The sequence below is a fragment of the Chroicocephalus ridibundus genome, chromosome 8 (assembly GCF_963924245.1).
Source record: "Chroicocephalus ridibundus chromosome 8, bChrRid1.1, whole genome shotgun sequence".
Lineage (NCBI taxonomy): Eukaryota > Metazoa > Chordata > Aves > Charadriiformes > Laridae > Chroicocephalus > Chroicocephalus ridibundus.
The window spans coordinates 57,358,805-57,374,021 of record NC_086291.1 but is presented as its reverse complement, the minus strand read 5'-3'; the positions used below and the strand labels follow the sequence as shown (position 1 = coordinate 57,374,021).

The following is a 15,217-nucleotide window of genomic DNA, read 5'->3' as shown; positions in this document are numbered from 1 at the left end:
TCTGTGATTCTGTACCTTAATTGTGGTAACATTGTCATATCACTGTTTGTCTCTTTACTACTTCAGATGGCATCCACATAGGCATCCTGCAATCAAAGGTTTTCTCTAGCTCAATGACACTGTCAAGTTCAGAGAGCCATCCTTGCTATTCCCTAAGAAAATTGAAGGCTGCCACTGGCTGAACTTAAATTCATTGAAATGAATCTTCCAAGAAAACTTTACATTTTTTGAATTTGTTTCTTCTTGGTGGAAAGTATTCTCCTCTAGTTTGATTTAGCTCTAAAAATGTGGATTCTGGTGCCAATAGAAGACTTAATAGGGACTAGGCGTTGTTTTTGCTGAACGGTCTATGGGCTTTTTTAAAAATTATTGTAATTCCTTCTAATGAAGTGGCTGGATGGTTTTAATAAGATTTAAAACTCATCGTCTTGACAGGATTTACTGTTTCAGAAGAAGAGATTTTCCCATAAACAACATTCTCTTAAGTTTTATGTAAAGTTGCGACATACACAAGAATCGCCTGATTCTCAGAAGTGCTTAATTCCTCCTTGTGGCAACAGAAGGCAATGATGTGCAGTTGTTCAGCATCTCTGAAATACAGGATAAGCCACTATGAAGTCTTGCATTTCTTGCATTCCACATGTGACTTTCAGATGTGCAAGGAATGCAGGTCTGTCACTTACGGTATTGTGTGCGCCAGCTGCTTTTCAACTAGTGACATGATATTTTAGAGATTAGCAGCGTGAAGAGCTAATGTGTATGTTATGTCTGTATATTGCTGCAAATCTGGATTGCTCTGGATTTTTTTCTTCAGCAGATAGAAAAATGAATAAGGTAAAAGGAACCAACAGAGTCTGATAATTATGCAAAATATTTCAGTGCTGCAATTAACAGCAGCTATAATTTTAGTCCAGATTTAACATCAAAGGCAGTGGGGATAGAATTAGGATTTATATTCATTATAATTCCACCAAGGCTTCAGTGAGTCTGATTGCTAGAATTCCTCTTTTGCATTAGCCGTCTTAACTCTGCCGAGCAGCTCTCTTATGTGCCTGGGTATGAGTGAGCTGCACTTGCCTCACATCTTCATCTTGCAATTCATGGAAATGCCAACACTGAGCGTTACATAGAAGTTCCAGCAGGCTTTGTTTCTGCTCTTCTTCGAAACAGCTGCCAAATTATGTTACAATTATCATGCAGTTTCAGCAGGGAGTATTAAAATGACAGCCTACTTGTGAGCTGGAACCACGTCATGATGTGGTCCGGAGGAGACCGTTCTCAGGAACGGAGACCCCTAAATGTTGGTGGGGAAATTTCCAGACCACTCAGCCAGAAATGCCCTACTCAGTCTGTTGAGGTCTGCATTTAACCGTGGACTTTACTGACTTTGTCCATTACTGAAGAGAATGCTATAACTAGCTCTGAATCCTCTAAGACACTTATCAAAGGAAAGACTAGTTCTTAGTAGTTTTCAGACTTAAGAAAATTGCTAATATTATCTAGATAATTATTTGTATAATAAATGAAAGAAGTGAGTAATTGCCATTGTTTAGCAATGTAACAGAGCTTTAAGGTAATCAAACAGCAAGACTGGCTGTTGTTTCATCTGTAGGAAACACAGAAACTCACAGATGTGGCAAAGTATTATTGTTTTGTACATAGTAAGAGGTAATAAGCAACATGTTCATGATTCACAGAAAAACCACCAGGCCTGTGGCCCGTGTTGTCAGGGGACTGTGACTTGTGACAGTGTCAGAGTTGGGATTAGACCCTTCTCCTCTATCTCACAGCTGCCTTGGATTTCATGAAAGATAAATCTTCTTAAGGGAGAGTTACATTTTAGGCCATAAACACTTTCTGACGGTGCATGCTGTAGCCTAGTACTTCATTTCGTAAAATTATCTGCAGACTTACTCCATGCTTTGAGCTATGTGTCAACTCCTCTTAAATTTTTTTCTCATATTCTAAGGGTTGGGACTTAATATAAATTATTTTTAGCTATCTTGTTAGCATTGCTTTTCCTCAAGGATCAGAGAATTAAGGAGAAATAACACTCAACGAAATCAGTACAATTAAGCCTTAAAAGATGTCATGTTGTTTAAGATCATCAAAACTGTCTGGTGAGTCAGCATGGTCAAGCATGAGGATGGAAAACGTAAACAAAATTTAAAAAGCAGCTTTTTCCTCGAAGTTGTTTTTTGTTCTGTTTTGTTTTGTTTTTAATATTTTCCTCCTCTTCCAGCCACAATTTCAACATTATGGTTGAAAATCACAAAGTGCCTTCTTTACAATGGAGGTGTAAGAATAAAATGTGACCAAAACATCTGTACATTGCAAGATTTCTCAGCAATCTGGTGTGTGAACTTGATGTATGGGGAATTGTTAACGCCCGAAAGAATATAAAAATGTACAAACACATGCTGAGTGCGAAGTGCTTGTTGGACGAGGTAATTGGAAGAGTCAGTCCAAGGTTGCCTTTGGTCTAATGCTGTCTATGCCTTCACCAGAGATTGGAATTCTGTCAAGGAAGAAAATGAGAAAGGCAGGGAATAAAACTAGATGAAGGTGGTTTTTAACATCTTTAGAAAAGGTAGGTAGAAATGACTTAAACTCCTAGCCATGGAGGGCTCCCAAGTTATTATAACACTGCACAAGCTACTGCTAAACTGAGATTCTGGGGGCGGAACAGATTTTTCACTCCTTAGAAGGAGTAAGTGCAGAGAGGAGGAATGCGCCTGTAAATTCATATTTGTGGGAAATCCTGAGCTAAAGGTAAACTGTCTTTAACCTGTTACAAACTGACTATAGCCAAGGAAGCAGAGAGTGAATTAGGTCGAGCCTGTAGGTTTCAATATGAGGGATTTTTTTGTTTTGTTATTCCAAAGAAGAAACACCAGTAGTGATAAAATTTCTGAAAGGGAGATTCAGTGGTTAAGGGCTAAGATCTGCATAATATTTGCAAATAAGATCTGCCTTATTTGGGGCTCATAAACTGGAGCTGCTAAAGCTGCTGCTAAAGCAAATTCCTCCAACAGTGTATCTCCCTCTCCTCCCAGACTCTGGCTAAGATTAGCACGTGTCTGTTAGAGTTATTGCCACCTGTCCTAGTTCAGCCGAGACAGCCCTGTTTTCAGTGACTTCATCTCTAATACATGATGCATAATGTCCTGTTTTCCCTTGCTGCAGTTTCTAAAAGAAATAATCCTGGCTAATTCACATCATCCCTGTGAGGTTTTCTTTAGGAATTTGATTTAGTTTCTTGTAGACTGCCCAGTGAAACTTGCCCTTATCTGATAATTCTCCAGCACAAAATTCTGTGCTGCATTGCAGCAGTTCCAGCCTTGAAAAACACCACCAGTCTTATTTTACATTACTGAACTAACCACTCAGTAATATTTGCCAACCTTCGACAGTGGTAGATGAAGAAATAAGTTTACGTAGGTGGAAGCGTGTTTGAAAATGAAAGTGTCACACGGCCAGAAGTGCAGAGCATCCACCGCCAAAATGGGAATTCAAAGAATGAATAGGTGTTTGGAATGTTTTAAAGATCTGTCACGTTGAGTGTATGGATCAGACATACGGCAGAATTAGCCCCAAGCCGTTATTATTGATTGGAGGAACAGGCTCTGCATTGGGCCTAAATATCCTGTTGCTGCAATGGACACCAAATGGGAATAAAGCTATGAGAATAAAGGAGTATTCGCTAGTATAAAAATTGTGGCAGAAAGTACCAGGCCAAAGTACTTGGATGTGTTCTTCATGCCATAGTTGGAATGCAGCCCTAAACGCATGCATTTTAAAACACCAATTTTATGAAGTTTCCAGAAGTCTTACCTTCCACTCCAATTTTGCCATCACCATCAGTGTCACCTGCAGCCATAAAAGCCTTGGTCTCCGCAGAGGTGAGGACTCTGGCACTCGAAGAGAAATTCTTCAGAAACAGCCTGAAACAGAACCGGGGAGAGTACTGTGCTTGAGTTTTATTCTCTGAAATGCCCTGGCATATTGGTATTTCTGATTTTCTTCAGCCCGTGCCAAAACACCCGTAATGTAATGCCTGCTCTTGTTAGCTGAGGAAATCCACACAGATTCAAGGAAAGGCAAGGAACTGGGTTTTATTTTTTAAATGGCAGCAAGTTTTTCTAGGACACCAAGCAAGTTACATTGTTTAAAAAAATACTTACTGAAGCTCATCTTCTTCGATGAAACCACTCTTGTCCTGATCAAGGATTCCAAAAACTTTCTTTATCTGATCAGGAGTTTTGCTGGATAAACCAACCATGGAGAAGAAAGACTTGTAGTTGAAGGAATCGTCAGCTGGAAGAAACGGAAGTTGTTCAAATATTTTTCCTTGAAGTTGTTACTACTATATGTTTTCCTTGTGAATATGTATGTCTTTTCTTATGCATCAGCCTGCTCCTCTTTCTCTTGTTCTCCGGTGTAGCAAAAAAGACGATTCGGTGGATGATTTCCCTTTTTAATCACTCTGTGCCTGTGGTCATATATCCTTTCAGCCAGTTTGAAGGTTTCTGCTACAGTGCTCATTCTGCTAAATCAGGATTTATGCAATGTCTCACAGGCAATTAATAGCAATTATTTAGAGGGTGCTACTGTAGCTGCAGACCAGCTCCTATAATTCTTACTTCCTTTTCGCTTAGTCCTTACTGCGGTGAGGAATTTGGTAGAAAAGTAAATAATTCACGGTCTTAAACTAGCTCTTTGAACACTTGGAAAATTGGCTTGATCTTGCTGAGGAATTCTTAAGAGAGCTGAGACTGGTCATTGCTTCACAAGTGACACTTTGATTCTGCAAGCTGAGGCTTTTTTTGACATTTTTCAGGAAAAGGCTAACTATTTAAATATAAATAAACCTGTAATGGGTTTAAAAATTGTCAAAGTTTAGAGTTAAGCCAGCCCTAACTGAAACTGTGGCCCTTTAATTGCTGCTGTGTTTCGGGGAATGTTGCCCACCAAATAACCACTTGTGAGACTTTGTGAATTCAAGGGGCTGTACTGTAATGTAGCTCGAAAGAGACCTCACGGGGAAGGAATCTAAGGGAAAAATGATAGGCATGTCATCTTAAGACATAAAAATGATATGCATCTTCTGGCTGCAGAGAGACCATTCCTTACCCTGGCAGCTGGAGAGAGCAGATTCGATATCTTTAGCAGAAAGGATGTCGGTGATGGCCATTGTTGAACTGTAAAATAAATTAAATGTAAGCTAATTAGTCATTAAAATGACTTCTCTGCCTCTTCCGTGGCTCTATTTGAAGTTGCTGCTGTGACAGTATATGATAGGGCAGACATTATTCATCTAATCGCAAGCGGGGCGCGCGGTAACAGATGCTGCAGCAGGTGCTCCCCCGTGGAGCTGGGTGAGGAGGGAGGGACTGTGCAGGCGGAGCGCGGGGCTCAGCAGCGTCTGGGCCTCTGCTGCTCGGGGGTCTGGCACCAAGAATCACAGAATCACAGAATCTTCATGGTTGGAAAGGACCCTTAAGATCATCGAGTCCAACCAAACAACCTACAATCTCTGCCACTAGAGAAGAACTTCATGGCTTCCTGGAGGGGCGTCACCACTCAATTAAAATCTCATTATTCAATTAAAATAAGGCTCAGTATGACCCCTAGAACTGTATCTGGAATAAATGTAATTGGAATTTTAAAAATCTACAATTACTATCCATACATGTGGTGATCTTTCCAAAGAATGAAAATCGTCGTGCAGAATAAGTAATAATAATTTTACTCAGTTCAGGGAAATCTAAATTTGGAGAGCAAGTTCCTCCTGTTTAGTTGCAACAATAAATGTAACTGCACTATAAATTTGGCTTGCTGGGCTGCTGTATCATTAAAAGATTACATTTCATGATAGCTTTATAAAAAAGTTTTCTTATGTCTGTTGTGGCATTTTTTGATTTATTTTTTTTTAATTCCATGTAGGTGATAATAAACCAGATTTTTATCCAAATTTTGGCATTTCAGTATATTGATGTGCTTAGAACAGAGGTATTGAGACTTGATATTCATTCCTAATAGAGCGGAGGAGGTGTGTTCTTCTGATACAGCAGCATTTGACAAAAGATAACTCTTCAGCCACCAACAGCTGCAAGAGTTTGCCAACATGATACATATCGCTTAAGAAAATGCTGCAAGGCCTGAATTTCTAGTCAATTTTTTAGCGTGAACGTAGCATCGATGCATTTACGGTTTGGTAAACGGCACACACCAGTGCAATTTAAAACTTGTGACAATACTGTAAAGTAACTTCATGTTAATGAAGGAAGGGGAACTAAGGCATAGAAAAGTTATTCTTGAAAGCCACAAGAGAACACAAATATCTTTTCATGAATCTCTAACTGCTCTTCAACAACATCCCCCGTCCGGTCTGAGCATGGAAAGCAGCGTTCTTGAGAAGGAAACACCATTTATAGTCTGTGCACTGGTTTCAGATCTACATACAAGTCGAAACTGCCCCAAATGTGAAATGTCTGCCTCCGTACCTGTTGGTTTGCAGCAGAGGAAATTGTCATCCATTTCAGTCCCTTTTGGAATATCTCAGAAGGTGTAAGGAGACAATGGGACAAATTCACGCTGACGGCAATGAGCACTTCTCCAGCTAAGGCTGACGAGGTACTTTTGTTTTGCTGGCAGTTATTTTGTCCCAGTGGCTTCTTGTGCAAAGTACTTCCCCCTCTCAGCACTAGGCGAGATAATTTGGAGCTCTGCCATTCACCTAATTCTCGCTGCTGACAGGATTAAAAATGGGGAAGAGTTGAAGGAAAACCTAAAAATTGCAGCATGGTCTCATTTTTCACAAGGGGCATCGTTCCTGTCTTTTTCCTTCCTATGATCTGAATGCTGATTCTATTCCAAGTTAGCTTGTAAGAAAGATAAGACATAGGGGAAGCTGAGAGAAGAACAGATAGTTTAATTGCATAGGCACTTTCCATTTAGGGAGCATTTTGCTTTTGTGTTTCTTTTTCTGAAAGCAGAGGATCTAATCAGCTTACCTTTGTGGTCTTCTTGACTGGATAAGGAAGCAATCTGCTTGGGAGGAACGTACTTGCTGTGTGTCTCCACCGGAGCTGAGCTTGCATATATATACTTTAAGTTGTATACCATATACAGATTTTAGATTTCGGCGTCACGAAGGGGGAATGGTGTCAAATGAACTTGCCTAACTAATCATCTTGCACTATTTTTATCTCAAGAGAATACATATGATATTCGCAAACGAAACAAGATAAGTGGCTAGATAGGCGAAAAGGACAGAGTCATATCAAATTTCTTCTGATTTAAGCAGAAAATACCAACTTCTCCATATGATGTGGGGCAGAAATCCCCCCCCACTATCGGATATGCTTGATCCAAGGAGTCAGATGAAATGAAGCACTACTAACTTCTGAAGAGATGCCTTTAATGAATCTTTAAATGTGATAACTTGTTATCTTATCTGTAGACACTTCATGTGATAAAGTTTCATCGTTACAGCACTGAACACAAAAAAAAATCAAAAAAGTCCTGTTCAAATATTGTTTGTGTAGCAAACCATTTAGGGGAAATAATAGTGGTGTGGTCTCCCAGAATTTCTGGTCTGTTGTTGTTTTGAAAAAAGCACCACACAGTGAATTTGTTGCTACAGGAGGTAAAATAATATTATGTCAATCCACGGAACAGTTGGTTGGGGGAGGGTATTTTGTCTGGTATGTTTCCAGAGAAAATCTTAGAATTCTGAAAGGTTCTAACATCCTGTTTAGTCGCGTATGTATGAAGCAAAGGGGTTGTGATCTACCCAGCTGTCTCTGAGACAAAAGCCCCTGAGCCCTTCATGAAAGATCTTTGCTTTCAGAGTAGAGAGAAAAATTTCGATAGCGGCATCACTGCAGGGAACACTATGTGAGGAGCGTCTTTGCAATTCTGTAGCCTACCTTCCCATCTCTTTTAGATAAGTGATTATGGTTTTTAGGGGTTTTGGCCAGCACTGTTTCCAAGTGTTCCTTTGTGCTAGTTACCTTTTTTTTCTTTTTTCTTTTTTTTTTTTTTTAAATAGCATAGAAACAATTAGATGGTCTCCGTTTTCTTTCCTGAATGCTGTAGCCTAAGTGGGTGAGGAGCCTTGGTCTCACTTGTGGCTTGAGGCAGCAGAACAGGGAAAGACAAGTGCTATGGATGACAGCCCAAGGTGGCATTATGGCCAGGGGTAAGGGATGGCATGGGGTGACAGTGCAGCTCGCATCACAGCTTGAGGTGGTGGCACAGTAAGAGAGGCTGTCTTAACGTTAGACAGAGTATCAAGGCATCCTTTTTCAGAAGCACTTCCCTCTAAGGTGGAAGGCAAACCTAGCCAAGCACTGAAGCCAACGGCTAATAAATCCTAGTGTGAAGCTGAAAAAGCGGCAAGTGGGGTACCTACGAGACCGTAGTGCATCCAACAGTGACAGCAGCTGGTGAAAGAGGAACAAAAACTATCGCAAAAGATACTGTGTATGGAGGGGGTGGCAGTTCACTTGCTGCATATAGACATAAGAGAAATTATTGCTACAGGGTTTCTTCTTTTTACAAATTCTGCATGTCTGCTCTCCATGAAAATGTTTCAGACACAGATAATTCTCGTGAGGGGAAGAACTGTTGGTTACGAATGGCTGTGGAAGATGTCAGCTTTCCCAGTTTTCTGAATGGGTTGTTCACCAGCTGACGCTGAAAAATTACAAGAAGAATTTGATGGATAGATATTTAATACTGGCTCTTGTTGCCACTGGTGACATCTGGTAGAAGGGTTACAAATATCACTTTCCCCCCTCAAACTCTTCTAAGAAATGACTTTTATTCTACATGGGAAAAAATTCCTCTCCCTTGTGCACACACCAGCCTTTTCTCCCCCTCCAATTCGGAAAATTGCCTACATAGTGCCAACAACTGATGTGAAGTAAGTAGGGCGTCCAAGATAAAAACTGCCGGCATGATATGACCTAATGAAGCTAAGTTAAGAGGAAGGCCAAATTCTGCTGAAACTCTTGGACTGCAGGAGTCTACATGGGAATTTGGGCTCTGGTATCTATTTCAGAGAATGCATTTGATTTTAGATGCAATGGCTTCTCATTTTGCCCAGAGCTAATTCCACATATGTTAACCCCTCGCCCCCACTCTTCCCTTTAAAAATAGCATTGATTGCTGTTATTTCCCTTAATGCCTGTGGACTGTTGCCATTAGTTTGAACTTTTGTATGTGAATCATATAAGGATGCAGCCTTTAAAACGGTGCTTTGTTTTTCTAAGAGGCTTCAGCAAGATGGTTCCTTTTCTTCTCTGAAATTTTAAGGACAAAGCATGAACATCAAATGATTTATGGCTCTAGTCTGTTGCGCTGCATTCAGACTCCAGCAAGTTGTGGAGTCACTTTTGCAGTGAGGTTGGAGGCACTAGAGATCCAAAACACGTGCACTGGCCGGCAGGATGAAATGCACAAGGATCATGTAACTCTATTTACAACCATTTTATTTTCAAGCCCTACAGTAGAGATTGCAAAAACATCTGTCTGGTCACTTTTGCTTTCTTAAATCAAATACCGTTCGTAACTTTCCAGCTGCCTTCCAACGTGGCAGGGAGAGGAACTGGGGAAGTATTAAAAACCAAGGATAAGATACCCTTTCAGATTGCCAGGTTAGCACTAAAAGCAGTTTTAAACCCTGTGACTTGAGCATTTCTCTCTGCCCGAGTCTCACTGCCTTTTAGAGGGCTCTGTAATGGAATGCTCCTCTCTTGTTGTTCTATTCTTCACAGTTTTGATCTTAACTCTTCTAACACCTGGAGTGACCTCCCCAGGTCAAAAAGCTGCATTTTAGGTCATCAGAATTTCTGTGATTGTTCTAGAATATATTCTCGTCATTCTTCCTTGAGTGCTGACGTGAATCGTGTGCAACAGAATAACAAAAATACACTAAACAAACAGTTGCGAATGCCTGCTTTAATTTAAATAAGCGTGCTTTGCTGCCCTCGTGTATGACTGAGTTGTCTTCCCTGAACGCTTATGATAGGGATATCCATAGTCACCAGTCAAGGAACAGAAATCACTGTACATAATGCGTTTAACCTATTGTTAAATGACATGTGAATAGGGAAAGTGGAATATTCCTTCAGCTTGCAATTTGCTTTGGGAATATATGAGATGAAAGAAATTGGATGAATGTAATCTAGTGTAATTATATTAATGCATCATGCACCTGTCATTTGAGGAACGTAACTCTTGGAGTGATCTGGAAATATTGTGAATGATTTTAGGTTTATATTACTTAATCTAGTACCTGTAGACATCTTGTAACTACCCCCCAGTAAAATGCTGAAAAACACCAGAACGGTTGCTATGGGGTGAGGAAGCTGTACGTGGGAAATATACCGAATAGCATCTGTTTTATTTTTGCAAATTTGAACGAATGACAAAAATAAAGGAATGTATTTTTCATCAGCTATCATCCTAGCGTCAGGTGGCTTCAGCCTCTGAGATAGATTTTCAGAGATTCTAAGAATTCACAAGGTAACTTTTCAACTTCAAGTGCCCTTTAAAGTGCTAATTTATGAAATTTCTCCATTCATATTTTTCTTACATGTGTAAAGCATAATTTTAAGCCAATTGTATTGTTTACATAAATCAGACAATTTCTGGTTCTGCATATCTGAAATTTGCAAGAGACAGTTTCAATTCTGATTCCAGAATTTGAAAGGAATGTGGTCCAGATGTAAAATCCATGTGATTTCTCAAGCTGTAGCTTGAGATTTTTGTTTCTGAATTCAAACTTGCCAGTTCACTTCCATTTCTGTTTCTTTCTGAAAATGTTAGTGCATTGATGCGAAAAGAAAAAGGCTTTTTTTTTTAAGAAAGAAATTCACATAGAATGATTTCTGAAATGATAGATTCCTGGGTCCATTAAATGTGATGCAATCATTCATAAATGGACAAAATACTTGAACTTCTGGATGAGTCTATCCATAGTTCAAAAATTAGATGCAGCAAGTGTCAGAAAGCCTACAGAATAAATAATTTTCCTGCTTCAATTTGAAGCAAAGAGCTTACTATTTTTGAAAGTATCCTAATAAAATTGCCAATAAAATGGTACATGTGGGACAATCACATTTTTTGAGTAGAAAATAAAATCAGTTCTGTCACGGCAGTCTTCTCTAGCTAAGTTGGAAGCGAAGATACTTGCTGAAAACAGAAGTTCTATTTCATATTTGATCTGCTGTATTCTGTTCTTGAGCTCCCCTCTGATGACACCGCGCCAGAGGGTCCTTGTCGTAACCTGTCTGTGTGTTCCCAGCGCGCAGCCCAGCGCGGTCCTGCTCCAGGACCAGGGTTTATAAGCACAATAAACCATCATCAGTTGCAGCTGGTGTTCAAATACAGTTATGTTGGAAATTAACTCCCAACGTTTTTGAGCCTGTCGGTATATTCTTGTGTAGTCCTTAGCACCCTGTGTACATATGTGTCCCACCATAAACAGAAACGGCTCCCTGCACCTATGTAATTGCAGGAGGGTGAAGTAAGAATTGGGCCTTATTCATGCCTGCACTAATCTAGCGCTGATATTGCTGAATAAAGCAGTGCCTTCCATTTTCCTGGCAGAGCTGCTTGCTAAGGATATATATATTTCAAGGATATATAGGTTTCAAAAATCCCAAATGCTGACTGACATAACATTTCCTCTCAGAGATGTCTTCCTGTGCACAAAGCCGTACGCACTGTGATTTATGGGTGCCTGGTGAGGTGTCATTTAACCCCTGCCCCTCCCTTGGCTGAGCTCGGGAACTGGCCAAAACCCAGCACAGCTCCGGTCCAGCCTGTGTGCTCAGGCTGCTTTCCTAGGGAAACTGAGTGTAATAAGGGGCTGAGAGGTGGTTGGGTATTGTCCAAATGTGGAGTTCATGTCTCCAGGGCACGCACCCCCACTCGGGAACTCGGAAGCATTCCTTCGTCCCTCGTTAGACATTGCCAACAAGCAGCAAAGCACTGACAATAATTGGAATGAGGACTATAGAAAAGTAAGCTGAATTAATATGAAAACTGGTACTAGAGACATAATGGCATTGGATATGAAAGCATTAGGTCTTTACAAACAAGAATTCATTGAGCATGTGAGAGCTAAGCCTGGTTTAATCAAATGGTGCATCAATAAAGTGATGCCACTGTTCAAATATTTAAAGGATCAGTGGGATGAAAAGACAGAAGCGGGCATTGTTCTTCCCATACAGTGCTGCATTTGTGCTGTAGCTCCTGAGTAATACCAGTGTCCAGATAGTCCAGTGATCTCAAGCTTTATTGTATAGTATGGAACAACGCAGACCGACAATGTGAGTTCTTGTTATTCTTTTATGGACATATTCACTGTGGGCCCTATTAGCAAATTGCTGCAGTCAGGTGTATAGTATCGTATTCTAGTGAGAAAAACATAACAGCCTTTCCTTGAATTGTAGTGGCCTCCACCTAAGCTGGATTATAGCACTGATTGCATTTTACTAAAAGGGCACATTTAGAAAGGAAATTTTTGTAGACTGGAAACTTCAGAAGAAAAGGCTAAGTGAATCTCCATCTTCTTCTGAACAGCAGCTCAAGTCTGGCTGTGACTGCTTAGCTGTTAGAGCAGAAAATACCCTTGAACTGTTCGGAAACCGGCCATGAGCTCTTGCTGACACGAGACGAGTCCTGCCAGCGGTACATGGGCAGATGCTTGTCTGCAGCTGTTATTCTCTGAGACAACTCCCAGAGGGGCGTTGTAATCCGTAGACAGCAAATAGGTGAACAAAACTCTGGAGATTCTTGGATCGATCTTACAATTTTTGAAGGACTTGACTCATTATTTTTTAACTTTTGCATTTGGATATACTGTATAGCAAGCTCCAGATTTGAAAATCCAGAAGGTGAGAGCAGGAGGTATCCTGCTGATTCCTGAATTCTCCGTATTGCCTTGTCCTTTTCTGAGTAGAGGTGGATGGAAGCAGGTGTTAAACAGAAAATATGCTTAAGTACTTTGCTGAATTTGAAAAGCAAGACCGTTTTGCAAATGTATTGTATGTCCTGCACAATGCTGAGCTGGGTTGTGCAAACTGTAGTTCTGGGCAAAATTTGCACTTAAAATTTTTGCTGGAATGTTAATTACTTCTGTGCACAATGTGATGTTACTGAAATTTGATTATCATTTGAAATGTGAAGCCTTCACTAAGCAATGCTCCAAAGCTATTATCTCAGAATACCATGGTAAGGTAATTTCAGAGTACCAAATCCCAGCTATTTCCTGAAAGTTACAGCTTTATAAAACTTTACTTAACAGCGGTGTTGAAAAATGCGTGCTAATCAGTGCAGATCTTTTCCATCACATAACCTTATAATTGGTGTCATCAACAGCAGAGACAGTCACTTAAATTATGAATGCTTCTGGTTATGAATGGTGGCATTTTCTGGCATAGGAATTAAAGTGTGTGCATTATTAGAACTAGTAGAAGAATTCATGTCATGCTTTGGGGAAAATTACAAAGTTGGACATGGCATAACGTTCATGAACATTCAGATAACCAAGCATATTTTTCTGTTAAATGTGTAGGTATTACAAAACAGATAGAGAAGCTTCCATTGAATAATGTTTGAAAGTTGTTCTAAGCCTTGTTGAAGTCGGTATATAAAGCCACCACTCTTAAATTAAAATATCTGTAAGTAGTTATGTCAGTGCCTTTACGGGTGCAGGCAGCTGAAACGATCAGCTTCATCTTTGTCAATCATCTGCTCCATTTTGCTGGAGACAGTTTAGGGAGCTTCCCGATGAGCAGTAACTCTGATGGATCTGAGGGAGAGTGACTTCCTCCAGAGGGGTGACCTGCTGAGCTGGGCATTTGCCCGAACGTCTCCCGTAATCACCTTTATTTGCAGAACACACTTCTATTTAGACCCTGGGTATAAGGACAGCATTTAGCTAAGTGTTATTAACAAAACAAAGACGGGAGTTCATCTTCTGCTGATATGGCCAGCAGGTCGCCTTCCACAAGGAGGATTTCCTTTGGGTGAGTGGAATTGGATTTCACCCAGTTTTAAAACTACAAGTATGAAAAACACGAGCTGATAATCGGGCATCACTTTCACTGTATCGTGGTGTCCTAATTCTGCCAGTTCTTCAGCAAGCCCCCAGAGTTTTCCAATGAAAACTGTGTAAACAACAACAATGGCAAAAATAGCAAGACAGCTATTAGAGAAACAAAACCAATCAGTCAAATGGAAAATAAAAGTGCAATCTTCAGAGGTTAAAATGCTGTAACTCCCTTCCCACAATTGTTTTTATGCTGTTCTATTGAGGCAAACATCCATAAACCTCCTGGAGACCGCGCTTTGGAGTGTCCCCTGTGTCGGGATAGTGGCTGGGGGGTGGGATTGGGGAGTGCCGACTCTGGGATGAGGCCACGGTGCTTTGCCCCTTGTTATCTCAGCTTCTCCAGTAAGCCCAGTTAGAGCCCACAGCAGCTGGTGGAGATGGCAGCTGGCTCTGGGCAGCACCGAAGCCATCATTACACAGCCTACCTCAGCTCTGCACTGCACCTCTAGGAAGAAAAATAGCCTGGAATCCAGCTTTCTCAAAAGAGCAAACTCTGTTTTGAGATACTGTCTTATTCCATGTAACTGGCAATTGCAGAGCCCTGCTCTCAGCAGGAGCGAGAGCAAATCATGTAACCTACTTGCCGGTAGTCACACCGGCCCGAGGTAAGAGATTCAGAACTCAGCTAATACGGTTACTCAACTCGCCGTGTCTACATGCGGAGCAGATGGAAGAGATTAAAAAAACATAGAATTATAGATGAGAAATCTTCACAATTAAAGTGACAAGCATGAGATGCCTATGTATGTCTCTCTCCAGATTATTTTGAAGGGTGTTAGGGTGAAAAAGGCTTAACATACAAAAATTATTGTTAACTCCATTTAGAATCAAATTAACGTGACTCAAACACTGCTTTTCAAAATGATCTTTTTTTCCCTGCACTCCAGCCTAGCAAAAGCAAATCAGTTTGTTTAACTCCACCACTTAATTTAGGACCATTTTAAGTTGTCTGATGAATTTGGTAATTCAGCTCGTCCTCTACTGTTTCAGCTACTAAGGAAATTCCAGTTAGGATCTGCTGGATCAGATGTCCTGTGTCTCAGCTGACCCAAAATCCCCATGATGGCTTTAGCACCATTCTTA

The 15,217-nt window shown here is 40.5% G+C and overlaps 1 protein-coding gene across 1 annotated transcript; it reads right to left on the bottom strand.

Moving 5' to 3' along the window:
• Positions 1 to 2,286: 2,286 nt before the first annotated feature.
• Positions 2,287 to 7,140, bottom strand: LOC134519612 (parvalbumin, thymic). Its single transcript, XM_063344028.1, has 5 exons — positions 7,017 to 7,140; positions 5,134 to 5,201; positions 4,185 to 4,317; positions 3,835 to 3,944; positions 2,287 to 2,518 (listed from the first exon to the last, which is right to left on the bottom strand). The coding sequence occupies exons 2-5, from the start codon at positions 5,192 to 5,194 to the stop codon at positions 2,493 to 2,495; spliced, it is 330 nt and encodes a 109-aa protein (XP_063200098.1). The 5' UTR covers positions 5,195 to 5,201; positions 7,017 to 7,140; the 3' UTR covers positions 2,287 to 2,492.
• Between the last annotated feature and the right edge of the window lie 8,077 nt (positions 7,141 to 15,217).